This window comes from Balaenoptera borealis (assembly GCF_965194805.1).
Source record: "Balaenoptera borealis genome assembly, chromosome: 2".
In the NCBI taxonomy this organism is placed as follows: domain Eukaryota; kingdom Metazoa; phylum Chordata; class Mammalia; order Artiodactyla; family Balaenopteridae; genus Balaenoptera; species Balaenoptera borealis.
The window spans coordinates 126,175,195-126,190,523 of NC_138867.1; the positions used below are offsets into that span (position 1 = coordinate 126,175,195).

General features: G+C 36.2%; 2 protein-coding genes across 6 annotated transcripts in view; one reads left to right on the top strand and one right to left on the bottom strand.

The window, feature by feature from the left end:
- LOC309624567 (uncharacterized protein) overlaps positions 1–15,329 on the bottom strand; it is a 159,919-nt gene that overhangs the window by 29,132 nt on the left and 115,458 nt on the right. The window lies entirely within an intron of this gene.
- The window catches only part of SPINK5 (serine peptidase inhibitor Kazal type 5), a 74,746-nt gene that overhangs the window by 23,322 nt on the left and 36,095 nt on the right, over positions 1–15,329 (top strand). For 4 of the 5 annotated variants that reach the window (XR_014241996.1, XR_014241997.1, XM_082382673.1 and 1 more), the window contains exons 9-16: positions 3,355–3,482; positions 5,266–5,347; positions 7,116–7,243; positions 8,492–8,573; positions 9,684–9,811; positions 10,251–10,332; positions 10,679–10,806; positions 13,553–13,601. Coding sequence is in view for 2 of the 5 variants with exons in the window: in XM_082382673.1 (XP_082238799.1) it covers positions 3,355–3,482; positions 5,266–5,347; positions 7,116–7,243; positions 8,492–8,573; positions 9,684–9,811; positions 10,251–10,332; positions 10,679–10,806; positions 13,553–13,601 (807 nt within the window). In the remaining 3 variants the exon portion in view is untranslated. The remainder of the gene's footprint in view (positions 1–3,354; positions 3,483–5,265; positions 5,348–7,115; positions 7,244–8,491; positions 8,574–9,683; positions 9,812–10,250; positions 10,333–10,678; positions 10,807–13,552; positions 13,602–15,329) is intronic. The other variant, XR_014241998.1, reaches the window with a different exon arrangement.

Sequence of the window (15,329 nt, forward strand, 5' to 3'; positions counted from 1 at the left end):
TCCCACTGATGCAAATTAGTTATTCAGTTTTTCCATTATGGTTATTATGTTCAGAGAGGCGTGCATTTATAAAGGTCATGCTTCTGACTAAACAAAAACCTCAAGCAATTATTGATATTGTTGTTTTTAAAATAACCTTAAAATTAAGGTTTTTCAAATTATTCGATGATTTAGTTTTTCAATCTAGTATAAAAAATTATTCTTTTCGTTAATTGAATACACATTGTAGATAACACAGCCTGGATTTCTTAAATCACCAAGGTTATTAAACCCTACTTTCATTGAAAGTGATAGCAGCTACTTTGGTAATGAGTAGTCTTTTGTTGAAAAGTCAGAACACCTGAGTTTTAGTCCTGCTCTGGGTGTGTGAAACTGAGCAACTCATCTCTTCTGTCCAGGTCTCAATTTTCATTATTAGTAAAATAAGGAGGCTGGGTAAATGATCTCAATTTTACCCTCCTGTTGGATTCTGATTCTGTGTCCTGCACCCTTTTGTGCTAATAAAAAGATACTATTTTTGTGGATTGTAGGGCATATGTTTTCTTAAGGGGAGACACAGGTGCAATTTTTGGTAGTTAAGAGCTGAACTTCCACTTCATAATGCCGTTCAATGAAACAAATGTCCCACCCTAAATAGGGCATTCAGAATTTAAATTAAGAAACACAGAGCATTCATAATTATCCATAATGTGTTCAACACTCACTGAGATTTGAAAAGCAATTTTGTTGTGGTGGTTGTTAAATTTCAGTATAACACTTCGGGTCATCTTGTGATATTCAACATTTTATTACTTCATAAACAGGGAGTTTCTTATCCCTTGTCTTTCATCATGCCTCAGCTACTTTTCCTTCTTTTTGTCTGTGGCTGGGGTCATTGTTTTGGTGGGGTCATTGGACATGATTATGTTGAACAGGACTGCATTATTGTGATGGCTCAATATTTGCCCCATAATTAACCTGTCAGTGGGTTGATCACACAGCATTTCTTTAGAATCTCCTTGGATGAATCACAACTTATAAACTGAAATTATCATTGTTTCTTTTTGGGAACCATTGAGCATTAATTTTATTACCACACTGTGATTATCAGGTGACTGTCTTCTGCGTCTGTATTCCCAGATTGTTACAACCAGGTAGTTCGGAACACACCCATTACTCCTCTAAAGACAAATATCTTCTCATTAGATTCTCTTTTAAAGTGTCCTAATGAAGTGTAAGTTATATATTTTTTTAAATCAGAGAATACTAGATCTAGAGAAGGTCCTAAAGAGAAGCTATTCTGAAAACTTCCTTTGTGTTGGTAGTGAGACTGAAGTCTCAAAGGTGATGTGACTTTGCTCTGGTCTCCCAGTGAGTTAGAGCCACAGTTTAATTTCCCTTCTGACTCCAAACCACACTCTTTTTTTATTTTATTTTTATTTTTGTTTGTGTTTTGGGTCTTCGGTTCGTGCGAGGGCTTTCTCTAGTTGCGGCAAGCGGGGGCCAGTCTTCATCGCGGTGCGGGGACCGCTCTTCATTGCGGTGCGCGGGCCTTTTCACTATCGCGGCCCCTCCCGTTGCGGGGCACAGGCTCCAGACGCGCAGGCTCAGTAGTTGTGGCTCACGGGTCCAGCTGCTCCGTGGCATGTGGGATCTTCCCAGACCAGGGCTCGAACCCGTGTCCCCTGCATTAGCAGGCAGATTCTCAACCACTGCGCCACCAGGGAAGCCCCACACTCTTTTTTTAAATAAATTTTTTAATTGAAGTATAATTGATATGCAATATCACATTAGTTTCAGGTGTACATCATAGTGATTTGATATATATATATATATATATATATATATATATACACATTTCAAAACGGTCACCATGATAAGTCTAGATACCATTTGTCACCATACAAAGTTCTTATAATATTATTGACTATATTCCCTTTGCTGTACATTACATCTCCATGACTTATTTATTTTATAACAGGAAGTCTGTACCTCTTAATCCCCTTCACCTATTTCCCCCATCCCGCCCCACTCCCCTACCCACTGGCAACCACCAGTTTGTTCTCTGTATCCATGAGTCTGTTTTATTTGTTCCTTTGTTTTGTTTTTTTTAGATTCCACATATAAGGAAAGTCATACAGTAATTACCATTCTCTGTCTGACTTATTTCACTTAGCATAATACCCTCTACAACCCATCCATACTGTCACAAATGGAAAGATTTCATTCATGACTGAATAATATTCCATCCATACATACATATACATTGTATATACGTATATATCACATCTTCTTTATCCATTCATCTACTGATGAACACTTAGGTTGTTCCACGTCTTGGCTACTGTAAATAATACTGCAGTGAATAAACCATACTCTTTATGCTCGCATTTTTTTAGCTGAAATGGGAAGATGAGGGTCATACAGTTGAAAAAGGCCACAGAGAAGCATTTTTATAGATTATATTATAGTAATATATGCTATCAAGTAGTGTTTTAGTATAGTGTTTTAAAGTTTATATATATATTTATCATATATAATTAAATATAACTATTTTGTATACACACATACCCACACACACATATATATGGCCCTTATCAAATAGAATTCTCAAAACACAGAGAGAAACTTGAAAATACTGAATCCAAGTATCAATCAGGAAATTTGTGTGTATAAACCTCTTCTGAATTTTGGGAGGAAGTCACAACCTTTTTAGGTTTTCTAAATAAAGATTAGTCTTGATGGTCTGCATTTCTAAGTGGGTAATGAAGGAAAATTAGGTTCACTCCTTCTGAGGTTTCCACCTGCAGTGTTAGAAATGAACATTGATAAAGGTGGCAGAGTATATAAAAATGATCCACAGATCCACAGAGAAAACAAATAGAGTAAGCATAATGCTGTTGGATACCATCTTATTCCTTTTTCCTTGCAAACTAAGTAAATTGTTCTTGACTTGTTCCATATTAAGTAGCTCTTAAGTATCTCATCTTACAGATTCTATATTCTGCTCATTGGCAACACTTTTGTTTTGTCTTTGCTGCTGTGTTTTGTTATGTCTTTGTTGGAACCTCATGACAGATCTTTTATTTATTATCTTTACCCATAGATTTGAAAGTTAACAAAAACTATCTGATTTTAGAAAATATTTGCTCAGCCTTATTCTTTCCTAGACTCTTTTACCTTTTAATAAATACATGACATAGTATATACAGGTACCAAGTAATTTGACAATGTAATTACTATTTCTCATTAATATGTTGTGTGTGTTCACTAACACTTTCTAGAGATGACATTCTTTGACTATAAATCCATGATGCACATTTTCTAGATTAAAGAGTAGAAAAGTGCTAAATGTAATTACTTGTCTTTTTAAAGAATTTCTGCAAGGAATATGAAAACCACGTGAGGAATGGAAAACTTTTTTGTACACGGGAGAGAGAGCCAGTCCGTGGCCCTGACGGCAGGATGCATGGCAACAAATGTGCCCTGTGTGCTGAAATTCTGTAAGTATAGATGTGGTTTCTTCGGAGTTACTCAAAAGGTGAAGTGGAGGTTGACTAAAATGATGAATAAGAACAATGTTCATGGGAAGATTTGTTGTTGAGAATTCCTGAGCAGTTTTATGTCCTCTACAAATCATAATACCACCTAATAAGTAGGCTCTAATGCTATATATTTCTTTTTTAATACAAATGGATTCTAATTTCCAGTAGGATGATTGGATTACAAAATACTTGTTAACATTTTCTCCCATGACCTTTGTAAGCCTTTTTATGAGCTAGTCATAGTACAGAATGAGGGTTAAAAGCAGGCACTAGGACTTTGATTCTTTTCCTTCAGTAATTACCCCATTGTGGCAGAATAGACGGGATGCCCACAAAAAAATCCATGTTCATACGTGAACTGGATTAACTCTATCTTTTCATCTTGGACATCTGACCCTGGGGGAAGAGCAAATCCCACAACATATAAATTATGGCATTTCTAAAGATGGCTCAGGAAAGGTCTCATCACATTTTCTTTCAGATCCTTGAACTCTATGAGCTCTTTCCTACACTTTCCAACTGCCAGTTCTTGTTTTGGCCAGCTAATGTCTCTTCCATGGTTTGCATTTCAAGATTATCCTTCCTTGGATGAGATCTCCTAAAATCACTAATTAAATTCAATCTTTATAACACTTAATAATTTTATTTTATAATAATCATCATAGTTGGTATTTGTATAATTATTTCTAGTACTATTTGTTGACTGTCACTCTTCTCTACTGGTCTGTAAGTTCTAAGAAGATAGGGTATGTGTTTATACTGTAAACTACTGTACTATATGCCCAGGGTGCTGTCCAATGCTTGCCAAAAAATAATTACTAACCAAATGTTGAATAAATAAGTGAATGAATGTATGGACAAAGATCCCTGCTCTCAAGAAGCTTAAGGCTAATAGCAAAAATAATCCTTGGATGTACACACACACACACACACACACACACACACACACACACACACACACTGCAAGACAGAATGAAAACTATCCTATAAGAGAAGAATATCCAAGTATGAAAACACACTGAAAGATGTAGAACTCATTTCCACTTTGAGGTATGGGATGTCTTCTTAAAGAAGGTAGAATTTGGGCTTCCCTGGTGGCGCAGCGGTTAAGAATCTGCCTGCCAATGCAAGGGACACAGATTCGAGCCCTGGCCCGGGAAGATCCCGCATGCCACGGAGCAACTAAGCCCGTGCACCACAACTACTGAGCCTGAGCTCTAGAGCCCGCAAGCCACAACTACTGAGCCCACGTGCCACAACTACTGAAGCCTATGTGCCTAGAGCCCATGCTCCGCAGCAAGAGAAGCCACGACAATGAGAAGCCCACGCACCACAACAAAGAGTAGCCCCCGCTCACCCCAACTAGAGAAAGCCCGCACACAGCAACGAAAACCCAACGCAGCCAAAAAATAAATAAAGAAAGAAAATTAAAGAAAAAAAAAAAAAAGAAGGTAGAATTTAAGCTGGGGAGGTTTAAAAGAAGGGAAGATGACAAAAAAGAAAAAAAAAAGATTGTTACAGTGGAAGGAAATGGCAAACTTAAAGGCAAAATGAAAGGGGTTCTTTGGGGAAATGGTGAAGATTTCAATTTAATAAGGGGCTTTAGGGTGATTTGAAAATGTTTGTTCTAAAACTCAGGAACACTTAGCTGTTCCTTTCCACTTGCATCTAAACGACTATTTTGTAGCTTGAAGATTCAAAACATCTATATTCACTTCCTTATTTTTGTTTCTTTCTCCAGCAAACAGCGTTTTTCAGAAGAAGAAAATAAAGCAGATGAACACCTGAGAAAGGCTAAAGAAAAAGTTAAAAGAGAAACTGAGGTGAGGATTAGTTTGATCAATTTAGTTACGACTTTTGTAGGGTGTGTGTGTGTGTACTTTAGAATGCATTTTCAATATTTATTTATTTTTCCTCCACTACTAATGGGTTTCTGGAAACTAATTTTTAGTTACTATTTTATAAGATTTAGAATACTTATGACATTACAATTTTTAGCTCTATTTGGAGGAAATTAAGGCACATTAGTAAAAACAGTTCCACACTCCTGAATGAAGGTGATATATCAAGCTTTATCTGAATTCAAAGTTGATATACATTCTTCAAATGTGTGACAGTTGTTTTGGGGGTTTTCATTTTGAAAGCAATAGCAATGTAAAATTTTAATATGATCCTTTTAAAATCATACGACATTCTACTTTTAAAACACCTCTTAACTAGTCATCTGCCTTTTTTCCACTGCTACCATCTTAGCTCAGATACCTAATAGCTTTCTTTTGCATTGATACATTAGCATCCTGCCTGGTCTCCATACTTCTAGCCAACATCTTCCTCAATCTTCAAGATTCAATTATTCTTCCATGTTGTTTTCACAGACTAGGAAATATTTCCATGAACCAATGGCATTATGAAAATCTAATGTTTAAAGGTATTCTAGAGTGTATTTGGACCATTTCACTCCATTAAAGAGACCCTATTTAACTTATTTCTTAGAGTTATCCCACCTTCTACGAAGTGTAGTTCAGTTTCATAAAATACCTCATTCCCTTAGTCCACCTTCTGCCTTCATGTAACTATATCTTAATTGCTAAGGCCTCAGTTTCAACTGCTTTCTTTCCTTCAATCCTGGGTTACAAACTCCTTTTAATTTTAGCTGTTAAATGTCCCTCAACTATCCTCTTATCTTTCACTTTCAATTTCTTCCTTCCTTTCTCTCTTCCTTTTCTTTTTCTCCCTTCCTTCCTCCCTCCCTCCCTCCCCTCTTTCTCCCTCCCTCCCTCCCTTCCTTTCTTCTTCCCTCCTTCCTTCCTTCCTCCCCTCCTCCCTCCTTCCCTCTCTCCCTCCCTCCCTTCCTTCCTTCTCTTCTATAGTTTCCCTAGCTTCAGTCTTTAGTCACTTAAACCCTCCACACATCCGACTGGATAATCTTTCTAAAACAAAGATTTGATTAGGTCCTTCTCTGCTATAAATATTGTTTTCCATTTCCTAAGAATAAAGTCCGAAGTCCTTTCAAAGTTTAGTAGTCTGATTTTGACTTATCTTCAAGGTCTCCTTTTAACCAGTTCCCAAACCTTCCTCTTTGTGTCCTGCTAATTCTTTAGCCACTATACTCCTGACTGTAATAGATTATCTCAAAATAACATATTCTTTTACACCTCTATGTCTTTGCATATCATAATTCCTCCTGGAGGACTTTTTTGCCACATTGTTCTCCTAGGCACAGTCTAAAGATACAACTCAAATATAAGCTCTTCTCTGAACTTCCTTGGATCATTCTTTCCTATATGCTGGTGCACACTTAATTTAGACATGTGTCATATCCCTTAGCTTTTTATATTGCAAGTCCTTATCCTTTTCACTTGACATAAAAGCGCTAAATCACATTCATATTTAATCCTTTTAACTTAATATATTTGTTAAACACTTAAATGGATGAATCTTATAAGAGAAATATCACAAAATTTTTGGACAATTATAAATCCTAAATGTTTTATTTTTTTATCCTTAATTCCTCTTTTCCAATATCTTTGATAAAGAGTATCTAAAGTTTATAGAGAACCATATCTAAACTGTCTCATTTTCTTTATTCAGAAACTCTGCAGTGAATATCAGGATCATGCAAAGAATGGAATACCTTTCTGTACCACAGAAAATGACCCTATTCGTGGCCCAGATGGGAAAATGCATGGCAACTTGTGTTCCATGTGTCAAGACTTCTAGTGAGTACAGAGTTTTAGAATGTCGAAGAGAAAAGGGATCCTACAGTAATCTAATAGAACTAGCTTGTTTCATGGATGGGCAAACTGTGGCTCAGAACTGGGAAGGGAGTTGAAGAAGTTACACAGAGAATGTAAGTAATAGAGCTGGGAATAAGTACCTAGAGCATTTATGCCAAGATGTCTGTTACCCCCGACACTCATTCTCTTAGCACTGGAACATCCTGACTTATGCAAATATCAAATTCTCCCTACTGCTGAAGCTTCATATTGTGAACCTGTTGTGCAAGTTTATAGGCATCTCATCTTCCAGAGGGACGAAGACCCAAAGTTAACACTTACTGCAGAAATTGATTATTGAAGTTGCCCATGAAACAACCATGAACTCTTATTAAATTACAGTAAATGTTACTTTATATAATGTGACATTTCTCAGTAAGTTATAACTGAGTTTGGTTTCAAAATTTGGGACTGCACTCAGTTTATCTGATTGAGTTCAGATTAAGTAGTTGACTACATTTAGAATCTTTGGTCTTTTGTAATTCGATTGACAACCATGTATGGTTGAAATACCATCAGTTAACTGTGCATACCATGCAATTCCATTGTACAAAGCAAATTTAGGCTCATTTGGTTTATCAGTGTATGGAAATTATTAATATTTTTCCACCCATCCTACATTTTCTTACAGATAACACAGCCATGAGTAAGCAATACATGTAAACTGAATTAATAAAGCTACGGCATACACGACGTGGTAGATAGAACATAGACTTGAGAGGAGAAATTTGGGTTAGTTGTGGTCATATCCTGAGATTATAAGCAAAGCCCTCACCGCCTCACCTTGTCTCTGTGAAACAGGGGACTAGTCAATGTGCTTTATTAAGGCCACTTTCAGGCTCCAGGTGTAATGTCACCAGGGTACTAGTTTTGATATCTCCTTGATGAACACTGATGATGTTCCTTTTCTGACCACAGCCAAAAAAGGTAATTTACAGAAAGCAAGTCTCCCAAATCCACAAGTAACGTTATCTTTATTTCAGTGTTATGCAGAAACTATGAAGACGTTAAGGTATCTTATCATACTGGAGGCTGTTTTGTTGCTTCTCATTAGTATGTAGTGATAAAAGGGCAAAGTCGCTCCTTCTTGAGGAGGGAGGACAGATTAGCAATGCAGAAATGTGGAGAAACCATTGACTGTGTTTGGTCCTATGGATCTGTCCTGTTTTTGTTTTGTTTTTTCTCATTCAGCCAAGCAGAAGCTGAAGAAAAGAAAAAGGCTGAAGCAAAAGCAAGAAGTAAAAGAGAACCTGGAAAAGCACGCTCATATGCAGTGAGTAGACTGTAATTTGAACACACTTCAAAGAGCCTAAAGGCTGGAATATTGCCCTGCAAAAATCCCCAGAAAATCTTAACCTTTCAATCTGGAGATGACATTGAGATGAATGATATGGGAGTTGATCAATTCTTGCTGCTTCAGAGACTAACTCTGTACAGTAAAAAGAACTTATTTGCAGTCTGAAAAAAAATGATTTCTAGTTCTAGTTTCATCACTTACAGACTATGCTAGCTTTTGCTTACCACTTTCCTGAGACACTTAGTGTATATTTTCTATATGTGAATTTTTGAAATTTCATATCTGAGTTGGGTTCAAAATACATTGTACACACACAGAAAACATGGTTTTTACCTTTGAAATATTACAATATTCATTTTCATGGCTTTATATAAGTTACCGTTAACTTCTTCTTTAGATGATGAAAGTCTCCTAGTCTTCCCTTTAAGTTCTATTCTTTTTCTTATCCAACCATCCTCCCTAACACAGCTGGAGTAAAGTTTCAAAATATTAACTAGATCATAATACTGCTCTTCTTAAAATGCACAAATAACTCATTATCAACTAAAGGATGCATTTCAATCTCCTTAACTCTCTTATTTGGCTCCTTACCGTCATTCAGAAATTCATGTTCTGCTATAGGCCATGTAGTGTCTGACATGTGCTTCTCAGCTTATTTTAGCAATCTAAAATGTGTATTTCTCAATCCATTTCTTAACCAGGAAAATCCTATTTACTCTTCAAAGTCTCACTCAAAGTATCCTAGTTCCCTGACATCTTCCCTGATTTCCACAATCAGATTTCATGGTATGAACCTCCGAGTTCTCAGATTTTCTTGTACCTGTATGTTTGCACCTATTTTATTCTATTTAGATTATAGTGGAGTTTACTTATCTACCTCTTTTATTATACATCCTATTATGTCTTATTTGTTTTCATCTCTTAGCAAATCACGAGGTTTTTTTGGTTCAATTGAATTTTATATTTGAGAGAAACACAACTAAAATCCTGGGCTCAAAGATTAGTTTCTACCAATGTAGATACTTCAAACTTCTGCTTTGAATGGGAATAAAACGTGTGTCCAAATTACCTTCTCTATCTTGGCAGAAGCTGTGCAGTGAATACCGCAAGTTTGTGAGAAATGGAAAACTCTTTTGCACCAGAGAGAATGACCCCATCCAGGGCCCAGATGGGAAAATACATGGCAACACCTGCTCCATGTGTGCGGCTTTCTTGTGAGTAGAGCTGCTGCTGGGAAAATGAGGGAGGGTTTTGTCCTTTCTGCTTCATTTCTCTTTTTTGGAGCTTTATTCTATTTTGTTTCTTAAATTGTGTTTGTTTCTTATCAATGGCATTTTTTTGTGACACATTTTTGCACAATGTCATAACTGTCAAAGAATGATTCCTGCATATCAATCACTGGTTGAGTTTCCTTGGAAGTGTAAATGACATGAAACAAGGATCATACCCTTGCAGAGTGGCATATGAAATCATCTGAAAACACATAACAGATCACTAGCAAACATATCAATATGCCAAACAGTACCTCAGTTCATACATGGTTCATAATATATATAACTGTAATAACTGAATGATATTTGAGTATTTTAGATCACTTTCAATCTGGAGATTCTATGATTCTTACTCATCTCTTTTTAAATCACTCTCTTTCAGCCAAGCAGAAGAAAAAGAAAAGAAAAAGAAGGAAGGTGAATCTAAAAATAAAAGGCAATCTGAGAATACATCTTCCTTTGAGGTGAGGGGACCTTCTTCAACAAGTCAGAGGCATATGGACCTGGGATCCATAGATGGCATTCAGGGAACCCATAAATTCCCTTAAACTGTATGAAACATTGATACAGTTTGTGGTTTGTGTATTTGTTTATATGTGTGCATGTATACATGTGCATATGTGACTATTTCTAGGTTGAGGGTCTGTAACTTTTATCATTTAAAAATATTCACGTCTTCAAAGTTAAGAACTATTCTAAAATTTGCTAAGTGCTGACCCCCATTTAAGAAAAAAGTCTAAACTTCAGCAGTTTTTGCAATCTGATCCAACCCGTGTTCAACACCTCAAACTTCCCTCCTTGATTTCACAGGAGATGTGCAGGATATACCGCAAATCCAGGAAGAATGGACAGCTTTTTTGCACTAGAGAGAATGACCCCATCCAGGGCCCAGATGGGAAGATGCATGGCAACATCTGCTTCATGTGTGAGGCTCTCTTGTGAGTAGAGCTCGGGGCTTCTGAGGCAGTGGGGACAGGGAACTGCTAAGGGAAGTTTTCCAACAATTATGAATAATGCGTTTTCCTCTTCAGTGTAGCATTCTTTTGTGTGTCACATTTAAATGAACTAGAAAACAAACACACAAAAAACTCCAAAGCCAAGTGGAGAGCTTTCAGATGATAACTACTGTGATATAAAAAACGCAGAATAATTTCAGGACATTTAAGAAAGAACTCAGAATCCTTTTTTCAGAGAAGAGAATACTCTATGACAACCATACTAATTGCTTTTAGTTTTCTGAAGGATTATCAGGTGAAAGAGGAAATGCATGAGATTACATGTAATATATTGATATCATTATGGTGCATGGCAAATTTTAGGAATTTTTGTTTTGCTTTGGTTCATGATTTTTCTTTCTACTCATTCTGTGTGACCTCAAGGAACAGAATTAAAATTGATGAGAGATATAGGGAGACATATTTGGGCACAACATGAAGATGAACTCTGCAATAGTTAGGCTGCTTCAGGAATGATGATTTTGTTGTATAGGAGTTGAATACCCCATTTACAGGGGACTAAAGTATGACTTTAGAATAGACAACATGGTACGTCCTCTCAAACCAGAGTCTATTGTATTCCTTAAGTCTTTGTCCCAAGGGATACTCTATTTTCTATATGCCCAGAATCTCTGAAAGGATTCAGTCATTCCGTCTTCCCTAGTGGAGAGCAATACAACCCAGCAGATTTGTCCCATAGTGTAAGTGAGCCATGGAAGCATTAAAAAATCTGTTAGATGGAAGTCATGACGATGACCATATAATTATCATAACCAACATTTATTGAATGCATATAATCGGCATATACTTGGGTTTTGCTACCCAATCTCATTTAATCTTCACAACAACCGTATGAAATGGGTTCTGTATTATCCCAAGTTATAAATGAAAAAAAATTAAGGCCCAGAGAAGATGAGAATGATGGAAATTTCAGCCCAGGAAAAATGAAGAAAATGTTAAGATGATAAGAAAATGATTAAGATTTCTCATTGTAGGGTGTAGACAGGGTATAACTATTTAGCAAAACCATTATCAACTTCTGGTAGTAACATCTGCCTGTTACGCTCATTTCAATCTGTTTTTCTTTACATTAATCTTTCAGAGATGAGGAAGTAAGTCTGCCACCTAGTGGTCATCTCTGCTGTTTCCTCTGACAAGTTTCCATTATGAAAAGAAAATGCTTCTTAAATTTTATAGTCAACTTAGACTCACAGTAAAGTTTGGATCAGTTTCCATATAAAGAAGTATAAGAATATACTTATACTTATATAATTGTGGGAATATCCTCCCGCAATTTTGGAGCTATTTTAGTTAGTTTCTTCCATCAATATAAAAATTCCTTATCCAATTAAAATTTTATCGCCTCATATTTTACGGATATGTTAGCAAAGGCTATTGCCTCTCTTAGGAACCATACTTCCCTCCATAGTCATTTCTTAAGCACTTTAATATCATATACAAATAGTGTTTTCAACTTTTTAAAAAGTTTTAATTTGATCAATGAGCAGTTTTTACATTGACTGTAATGTATGAAAACATTTTAGCAAATTATTTTTGTCTCTACAACATGACTGAATTATCTGCATTATAGATCCAATTATGCTGCAGACTGAGCATATTAAACTCAATTTGCAACACTGTTACTCATCCAAAATGGTTAAGAGCTATTACTCTCATTTCATTTTCATCATATGCCTGTTTTTTTGTTGTTTTTTTAAAATTTATTTATTCAGTTTTGGCGGTGTTGGGTCTTTGCTGCTGCACACGGGCTTTCTCTAGTTGTGGTGAGCACTCTTCCTAGCGGTGAACGGGCTTCTCATTGCGGTGGTTCCTCTTGTTGCAGAGCACGGGCTCTAGGCACATGGGCTCCAGTAGTTGTGGCACGTGGGCTCAGTAGTTGTGGCTAGTGGGCTCTAGAGCGCAGGCTCAGTAGTTGTGGCACATGGGCTTAGTTGCTCTGCGGTATGTGGGATCTTTCCGGACCAGGGCTCGAACCCGTGTCCCCTGCATTGGCAGGCGGATTCCTAACCACTGTGCCACCAGGGAAGCCCAATATGCCTGTTTTTGGAGTGTTCACTTTCAATAATGCTTACAATGCTGATGATAACAATCACTTTTATCAATCACTTTATTATGTACCAGATACTAATTCTAACTGCTTTACATGTATCAACTTATTTAATGCTCACGACAGTCCTATGAGAGAAGTATTCTTATTACCTCTTCTATCCCTCCACTCCATTTCCCCATTTAAAGATGAGGAAAACACAGAGAGGTTAAGACACTTTTTGTGTTCCTTATTCTATTTGGCTGCAGTCTTTCTTCTTAACTTTCTTCTTAATCACCATGCTATACTGCCTCCCAGAAGCTAAATATCACCACTTTATAAAGAGTTCTGCAACTTTTGCAGATGTAAAAGAATCAGCAAACAAGAAAGTCCTATTCCAGGATATTTGCTGGGAAGCTAAATAGGTTTACTCATTAATTAAGGGGTTTTCCCTGGAACACCATTCTCTTGAGGTGTGGTAAATCATTCTAATTATTACCCAATAAAATTACACCTACTATGAGTGGATCTTTGGAGTTGCTTGAGAATAATCAAAGCAATGAATGATCAACTTGTGAATGTTAAGAATACACACTACTGTATTAAGATTCTTCTGTCTCTCTTTTTTCCTGTTTCTTACAGTCAACAAGAAGAAAGAGCAAGAGCAAAGGCTAAAAGAGAAACTGCAAAGGTAATTTTCTCACAAATTCTTATATCATACCCTGACGTTTTTTCTCTACAATAACATTCTAGATATCTCATTAGCATAAATGTTTTCCTGTTTAATTTTTATGGGACAGAGAAAGACAAATATCATATGATATCGCTTACATGTGGAATCTTAAAAAATGGTACAAATGAACCTATGAAACAGAAACAGATGAAATGAAACAGAAATAGAGTCACAGATGTAGAAAACAATCTTATGGTTACCAAAGGGGAAATGGGGGTGGATAAATTGGGAGACTGGAATTGACATATACATAGTACTATATGTAAAACAGATAACTACTAAGAACCCACTATATAGCACAGGGAACTCTACTCAATACTCTGTAATGACCTATATGGGAACAGAATCTAAAAAAGAGTGGATATAGGTATATGTATAACTGATTCACTTTGCTGTACAGCAGAAACTAACAAACACTGTAAATCAACTACACTCCAATAAAAATTAATTTAAAAAATGAATAAATATAACCTTTAACCTGGAAAAAAAAGTCTTAAGTACAAGTTTCCTGAGTGTCAATTTTATTTCATGATAATTCAAAATTTAAGGTTTATTTCATAAAAAGTGGAGTTTAACTTACTTTGTAAGGAATATTTCCCATATTTGGCTTTTCTTAGGATTTCTGTTGTCAGGCACAGGTTTATTACTATCAAGTTTTACAATTTACTAATTTCAGGTTACATAATTCCTACCTCTTAGCTATTTTAAAGAGAGAGTACAAGATCCCTATCATTCACATTAGTTCAATTTACAAAACAAAGTGCACATATATTATCATATTTGATCTTTGTCAGCACCCAGCTATGGAGGAATACTAGTATTTTCACTTTCAATTATGACTATTAATTAAATCCTTTGACTTTCTAATTATTTTTAATCTACTTCACATTTCTATAATTTTACAGTTTTATAAGTAGCAGAGCAAACTCTGTCTTTACAAAGATGTAGGATTACTCTCACATAGCCTTACACAAGGTTTACCTTTATTTATTCTATTTCCTAACAACAGCCTCAAAAGTATAAGCCTAATAATTTGGGGGGAAAAGTTGACACAGTTTAAAAGGTTGTCTTTAAACTGATTCATTTTCTCAGTAACTTTCTGTTACCTGGAACCATCTTTTTATTAGTAATTCAGAATTGAAAATTTGTTTTATCCGTAATGTTTGATCAGTTTCTAAATCCTATTAGATTTTTCAAATGGTCTTAGCACATTCCTCCTCCTCTCCACTCCCATTGTTACTCTTCTGTTTCAAATACGCATCCCCCATCCCTGGACTTTATCAAGTAACTCCCAGAAAGATGTCAGTTTCTCCAGGCATCATACTTTCATATTTGTTCTCTCCCCCATATCTTTGTTTCACATATGTCTTTCTTTTTTTTTTTTTTTAATAGATCCTTATTGGAGTATAATTGCTTCAAAATACTGTTAGTTTCTGTTGTACACCAAAGTGAATCAGCCATATGCATACATATGTCCCCATATCCCCTCCCTCTTGAACCTCCCTCCCATCCTCCCTATCCCACCCCTCTAGGTTATCACAAAGCACAGAGCTGATCTCCCTGTGCTATGCCGCTGCTTCACACTAGCTAACTATTTTACATTCGGTAGTGTATATATGTCAATGCTACTTTCACTTCACCCCAGCTTCCCCCTTCCACCCTGTGTCCTCAAGTCCATTCTCTATG